The 7,625-nt window shown below is 44.4% G+C and overlaps 1 protein-coding gene across 1 annotated transcript in view; it reads left to right on the forward strand.

Moving 5' to 3' along the window:
- Positions 1 to 1,557: 1,557 nt before the first annotated feature.
- Positions 1,558 to 7,625, forward strand: part of LOC145404434 (solute carrier family 35 member F6-like) — a 7,613-nt gene continuing 1,545 nt past the window's right edge. The window contains exons 1-6 of the mRNA XM_080275952.1: positions 1,558 to 1,634; positions 2,475 to 2,575; positions 3,098 to 3,186; positions 5,593 to 5,710; positions 6,138 to 6,308; positions 7,178 to 7,288. Coding sequence (XP_080132078.1) covers positions 1,558 to 1,634; positions 2,475 to 2,575; positions 3,098 to 3,186; positions 5,593 to 5,710; positions 6,138 to 6,308; positions 7,178 to 7,288 — 667 coding nt within the window. The remainder of the gene's footprint in view (positions 1,635 to 2,474; positions 2,576 to 3,097; positions 3,187 to 5,592; positions 5,711 to 6,137; positions 6,309 to 7,177; positions 7,289 to 7,625) is intronic.

The raw sequence follows: 7,625 nt of genomic DNA on the forward strand, positions 1-7,625 counted from the left end.
CCCCAGATTCATATAGCCTAAACATGAACCCAATAGACTGCAGGCTGAAGCTCTCCTCCCCTGCGGTTCCCCATCCTTCTTTCAGGGTAACAGAGAGGTGGGTTAGGGGGAGTTGAGGGACGTTTGTATAACCAGGCAAAGGAGTCGCTCGGGTATATCAGTGCCACCACGTGAAGGCGTCCCCCTCAAGCGCATGATAGCCAGACTTTACCGTTATCTGGCAGCGAGTGCGGATGAATCACACACACTCCACTGATAAAAGCGATTGAAGAATGACGGATAACGCTTGAAGGACGCAAAGGCACTACTTTCAAGGACAATAAAATCGTCTGGCGGTAGTAGTAGTAGTAGTAGTAGTAGCAGTAGTAGTAGCTGCAATCCAACTCTTATCTGAATATGAACCCGGTGGACTGCAGGCTGAAGTTGTCCTCCCCCTGCAGTCCACCATTCACCTTTAAGGAGATAGGGAAGGATGTGAGGGACGTTCATTCCATCGGTCAGTGGAACAGCTCAGTTATGTCGGTGCCACCACATGAAGGCGTCCCTCTCCAGCAAATGGTCTGGTGATGGCATGAATGAAACAGTTGAAATTTCTCTCGTCTTGAAAAGGCTACCGGGAAGAAAGGGAAGCTGAATAAAATCGTCTGGGAACAGTAAGGAAAAAAAAGAGGAAGGACAGAAGGGCACAAATAAACTGATTAAAATCGTTTGAGGGAAACATGAATTGAAAACACCCCGTCATGGAGAGGGTTTTCTGAAAGGACGAGAAACTGCTCTTTAGGTGAAGGAAATTGTCTAGGGCAGCAAAAATGAAAATAGGTAGCCTACGATTTGTCACGACCTGGAAGGGTAAGGAAGAAGACTTTCCACCTTTTGGAGGATGGGAAGACGCTCGTACGCTGAATTAAACTGCCCGGCAGTAATAAAATGCAATAGCAAAATCTGTCCCGAATGAAAAATAACTAAGTGGAATTTCGTGATAAGGCAACAATACAGAGATAAAACATGTTGCAGTCACATGATTAAGGTGTGACTCTCGAGTTCAGCTTGCACAAACAATGCCAGAGGAAGCCCGCAAAACCGAGATAGACCTACCGCGATAACCAAAACAATGCGGGCGTAGTAAACACAAAACTGAACATCCCACACCAAGCGCGGTCGCCATACTGTAGTGATCTCAAAACACTGGCACTGATTCTGGGCTCCGCTGCTGAAAATATATATATACAAAAGGCTTGAAAGTGATAAATATATACACAAGAAAGAGGTTTCCGTGTGTTAAAAGTCAATAATGTCTAGTGAAGCATGGATTGGGTGATTTAAAGCAATTTTTATTTGCTTTATCAGCGCTGAACTCCCTCGTTGAAATTGGGCGGAAAATTCGAGTAAGAATTAAAATACCCCCTCATATATACTTTTTTTTTTTTTTTTTTACTCTTTCAACAATTATAGCGCCAAATACAGATAAATAAGAAATAAAACGTATGAAACAGAAATACGCAAAAGAGGAAGAGAAACTGCGCTCAAAAGTAAGAAAAAGAGGAACGTAAAAGCAAGATGGCGTGGACGACGAAACAGATGATCCTAGCCTTCGTGATGGTGCTGACAGGCTCCATCAACACACTGTCTGCTAAGTAAGTTCGTCATACGTCTACGAGTATCTATCTATCTATCTACAGGCAAACAATCTAAATCTATCTACAGACAACCAACTTAAACAACCAGTGTTAGGTGATGTAGTGATAGCAATATTATGTTACCAGTGTGTTAATGAGGAGGGTGATGTGGTGATAAGGTTTAGTGCACTCACTGTATTATAAGGTGCCACCCAGTCACAAGGTACGCTCACCACACTGATAAACAACTTGGCACGTCAGTAACAAGTACCACACGGAGATAAGCTTGACCGTATGATGCAAGGGAACACTATCAGGGGCATCACAACCATTATCATCGTCATGAACATTATCATTATTACCACCACCAACACCGGCATCATCACCATCATCATCATAACCCTAATGCCCACCTAACAGATGTGGTCAGGGTGATCTAAAAACAAAGAGAACACACGAAAGTAGGTAATTATCATCATCATCATCATCATCTGGCTGTAGGTGATGTTAAACCCGGGCTGTTCTTGAGTCTATAACGCACATCCCCACAAATTTCACTCATTATCTTAGTTCGTCGGCTAATTTTTCTGTAAGCAGGACAGACAGACAAAGAACAAACTGACAGGCTGACATTAAAACAAACAGAAAGTCAGTGGACAAACGGACAGAAAGAGAGAGAGACAGTGGACAGTTGGACAGACATTGGACAGATAAACGACTAAAGATGAACAGACCGATAGACAGATAGTGAGCAAACGGATAGACAGACAGCAGACAGGCGGACAGACAGACAGACGGAGGTGAAAACATTGACAAAACTTCGAAACTCTCTTAACTTCACCCCTCTGCTTTCCTCAGATGGGTGGACCTCATCAAGTCTGTCAACAGATTCGGCAACTACGAGCTGTTCAACCATCCCTTCTTCCAAGCCGACACTATGTTCGTGGGAGAGATGCTGTGTGAGTCCTGTGACGAGTGCTGTGTGGAGGTGCTGTGAGGAAGTACTGTGAGAAATAATGGCGTTGGGAGGTGCTGTGGGGCCTTGCTGTGTATGAATGTTGCGGGGAAACACTGGCTGAATATGCAGGAAATGCTGTGAGAAGGGTGCCGTGGGGAGAAGAATGCTGTGTATGAATGCTATAGGAAAATACCGAGTTAGTACTGTTGGGAAAGTGATGTGGGTGTATGTTGTGGGAAAATAATAAATGCTGTTCATGTTGTTAGTGCTGAAATACTGAAAGAATTCCTGAGAAAAGTGCCAAAAGAGAGATGTGAGACGATAAAGTATTTCAGATTGTGAGTATTACACCTTTCCCCATAAGTTTGCTCCTGTAAACTGAGGAAGCTGGCAAATTAACTACATATCAATGAAACTTTTCGTTCCAAAGTTTCTACAAGTTACTATTGAATTTAGAAAAATGATGTAAAAAAAGGTCACTATATAAACAGGGCTTGGTGTACTAGGAACGTGTTTTTTTCAGGTATGGTGACCTTCTACGTGCAGCTGGCCTTGATTCGAGGACCCAAAAGCCGTCGTTATAGTTCTGAGTTGATGCCAGACTCACACAAGGCAAGTCCAGAGTTCCTGAATCATCTAACACCCTAGCCTAATTTAACAGCCTAATCTAAATCAACCTAATCTAACCTAACCAGGTCTAACTTAAACTGATATAACCTAAGCAGACCAGACCTAACCCAACCTAACCTAATCAAACCAAACCAAACATCCCAACCTATTCTTCTAGCCTCTCATAATCTAACCTGAAACAAAAGTCGCCCCTAAAATTCGAAACTGGGGCTAGATTCACACAAGGTACGTCCGAGGTTGCTATTTTGGGGGTTGCTGTGTTTGGGGTTGCTATTCTGGGGTTGCTATGTTTGGGGTTACTGTGTTTAGGGTTGCTATGTTTGGGGTTGCTATTTTGGGGGTTGCTATGCTTGGGGTTACTATTTGGGGGTTGCTATGCTTGGGGTTGCTATTTTGGGGGTTGCTATGCTTGGGGTTACTATTTTGGGGGTTGCTATGTTTGGGTTTGCTATGTTTGGGGTTGCTGTGTTTGGGGTTGCTGTGTTTGGGGTTGCTGTGTTTGGGGTTGCTATGTTTGGGGTTGCTGTGTTTGGGGTTGCTGTGTTTGGGGTTGCTGTGTTTGGGGTTGCTGTATTTGGGGTTGCTATGCTTGGGGTTGCTGTGTTTGGGGTTGCTGTGTTTGGGGTTGCTATGTTTGGGGTTGCTGTGTTTAGGGTTGCTATGTTTGGGGTTGCTGTGTTTGGGGTTGCTATGTTTGGGGTTGCTATGTTTGAGGTTGCTATATTTGGAGCTGCTATGTTTGGGGTTGCTATGTTTGGGATTGCTATTTTGGGGTTGCTATGTTTGGGGTTGCTATGTTTGAGGTTGCTATGTTTGAAGTTGCTATGTTTGGGGTTGCTATGTTTGGGATTGCTATTTTGGGGTTGCTATGCTTGGGGTTGCTGTGTTTGGGGTTGCTGTGTTTGGGGTTGCTATGCTTGGGGTTGCTGTGTTTGGGGTTGCTGTGTTTGGGGTTGCTGTGTTTGGGGTTGCTGTGTTTGGGGTTGCTGTGTTTGGGGTTCCTATGTTTGGGGTTGCTATTTTGGGGTTGCTATTTTGGGGTTGCTGTGTTTGGGGTTGCTATGTTTGGGGTTGCTATGTTTGAGGTTGCTATATTTGGAGTTGCTATGTTTGGGGTTGCTATGTTTGGGATTGCTATTTTGGGGTTGCTATGTTTGGGGTTGCTATGTTTGGGATTGCTATGTTTGAGGTTGCTATATTTGGAGTTGCTATGTTTGGGGTTGCTATTTTGGGGTTGCTATTTTGGGGTTGCTATGCTTGGGGTTGCTGTGTTTGGGGTTGCTATGTTTGAGGTTGCTATGTTTGGAGTTGCTATTTTGGGGGTTGCTGTGTTTGGGGTTCCTCCGTCTATATTTAACCCTTCTGCCCGACGACTTTTTCCTTAAGTTAAGAAAAATCGTCTCATGGCGTAAACAATACATTCCATTGTAAAAAAAAAAATGTTCTCGCTGGTCTGGGATAATTCGTAGCACGTCCTCCTTGGCGATTTATTTTGCACTTTAACATCACCCCTGGCACCGAAAATCTCGCGTCCGTCGGATCCTCATACCGGCAATGCGTGACAAACCTAACTCAACGAGAATACACTCAAATAATATACATAATGGTAGACTCTTTAAAATTCAATAATAACGCTATTGTCCTTTTACTTTCACTTGGCCCAGATTCTTGTCCTGTTGCGGCCAATTTTACGAACCTCAGAATAAGACAATACTATGGCTCTACATCCTTTACAAGGCACTTCTTCATGACTAGCATCATGTTCTAGTGTCAGTCTCCTACTGAAACTCACTACTCAGGGCGGAATGGAGAAGCACTACTGAAGAATTAACACCAGACCACAATATATATGGCATTGAAGGAACAGAAGGAAATGAAGGCCGGAAGAAACACGGAAATATCACGATGTGGGATAGGACAGAAGAGCAGAGGAGGACAGTAAGGAGAGAAAGACTGGAGACAGAAAGGCCCTTTTTAGTCGCCTCTTGCGACAAGTAGGGATACTGGAGAAGTATTCTTTCCCCCCCCCCACCCCAGGGGAATAATCAGAGTGGAGAGACAGCAATTTTAGGCCAAGTCAGAGTAAACAGGGCATAGTAATGTTAGGTTCCTTACAGATCAGTAATAATGCATATAAAGCTAGGTTTGTTATAGTTCATTAATAATGCTAACAAAGTCAGGTAACAGCTTTGTACCTGTAATGATGTAAAATGATGTTAAGCTGAATTGTAAGTAGCGTTAGGTTTCTCACAGCATGATAATAATGTAAAAATATTGTTAAACTTACGTGTAAATTCTCGTATCCCTTCAACTTGGATGTAAATATTGTTAGTCTTTTATCCTCTGCCTTGGACGTAAATATTGTTAGTCTCGTATCCCCTCTCCCAGGTGCCGGAGTTCCCGCGCCGGATCTTCTTCCTGCCGGCCATGTGTGATATGACGGCCACTTCGCTCATGTATCTGGGTCTCACACTCACCTACGCTAGCTCATTCCAGATGCTTCGAGGTGAGACAAGCAGATATATATGTAGTATTGTATAGGTCAACATGTATAAAGAAATAAGTAAAGATAGATAAAAAGAGAGGAAGGAAGAATGAAGGACATATTCAGACAGACAGATGGATAGAAAGACAGAAAGAATGAATGGAAGGAAGGGCGAAAGAAAGAAAGAAGAATGAGTAAATAAATATAAGTAAATAAATAAATTAACAGCTCCCCTCTCATCTCCTTTTTACTCCTTGTTCTTATTCTTCCTTCTATTTTCTTATTCACATTCTTCGCTCTTCTTTCTTCTGCCAACAGATGAATTCCTCTCCCTTCTCCTCCTTTTTCTTATTCTTACTTCCTTCACCCTTTTATTCCTCGTTCCTCCGCTTCCTCATAATTTCTTCTCTCTTCCTCCCTCCGCCACTCTTCTTCATCTTGTGTGCAGGCGCGGTCATCGTGTTTACTGGCCTCCTCTCCGTGGCGTTCTTGGGTCGGACTCTGCGTTACTTCCACTGGATCGGCATCTGCACCATCATCGTTGGACTCGTCATCGTTGGACTCTCGGACTTCAAATCGGCCAGCGAGGAGGTTTGGGACATCAACGGCATCATCACAGGTAAGAAGAAGTTATTGATGCCACAGTGGAGAGGGACGCCTTCATGTGGTGGCGCCGATATGAGTGGGTGGTGGAGCTGCCCGATTATACAAACGTCCCTCAGTCCCTCTCCCTATCCCCCGAAGAAAGGATAGTGGATGGTGGAATAAGGGTAACTTTAGCCTGCAGTTCACCGGGTTCACGTTCAGATGAGCCTGGAGTTGCTGATGCTACTACTACTAATACTTTTATTATTATTATTATTATTATTATTATTACTACTACTACTACCACTACTACTATTACTACTACTACTACTACTACTACCACCACTACCACAATGAAGGGGTTAAAGACATAAAGAGTTGTCCGGCGGTAGCAAGAATGAACAAATAAATGATGTATTAGAATATGAGAAGGACTACTAGAGATAACTTCTAACCCTGTCATTAGAAGAGGCCTCACGTAAACAAAACAAAAAAACAACAACAACAATTCTGGTGTTAGGAGGAATATAATAGCAAAATGCCTCATCGTACTGACGGGGTTAAGTACACGGTGAGAGCGTCCTGCCCTTGTCTTATCATTTTCCCGGTAAAAAGGAAAAATGTTAAGTGAGCTCTTTCAGCCGGGGGGAGAGAGAGAGAGAGAGAGAGAGAGAGAGAGAGAGAGAGAGAGAGAGAGAGAGAGAGAGAATAACAAGACGGCCATGCGTCAAAATACAGTTTATCTCATGACACCAGTTTACATATCCTACGAAAAATTACCACCACCACCACTACTATCATATCATCATCATCATCATCATCATCATCATTCTTGTGACCTACCCCGAATAACTCTCCCTTCCCTGACCCTACCCATGACCTGCCTTGACCTTTGCCCCCTAGGTGACCTTCTGATCGTGACGGCGCAGGTGGTGACGGCGACGCAGATGGTGATCGAGGAGAAGTACGTCACCAAGTACAACGTGCCAGCTCTTCTGGCAGTGGGGTGGGAAGGTAGGTGGGTGGGTGGGTAAGGAAGTAGGTGGATAGGTGGGTAGGCAGGTGGGTGTGTGGGTGAGTGGAAAGGTAGGTGGGTGTGTGGGTGAGTGGGAAGGTAGGCAGGTAGGTGAGTGGGGAGGTAGGTGGGAGGGTGGATGGGAAGGTAGGTGGGTGCGTCGCGGGAAAGTAGGTGGGGATATTAGTGGAAAAACAGATGGATGGAGAGAACGGTGGGTGAGTGGGTGGGAAGATAAGCAGGTAGGCGGAAGCAGGTAGGTAGGGTGGGAGGGTTTGTGCAGTGGGGTGATGGGTGGGTAAAGACATGAGGTGAGCAGAAAGGTGGGTGGGTTGG

The sequence above is a fragment of the Coenobita brevimanus genome, chromosome 63 (genome assembly GCF_032717465.1).
Source record: "Coenobita brevimanus isolate Jiangsu-jjx chromosome 63, ASM3271746v2, whole genome shotgun sequence".
NCBI lineage: Eukaryota > Metazoa > Arthropoda > Malacostraca > Decapoda > Coenobitidae > Coenobita > Coenobita brevimanus.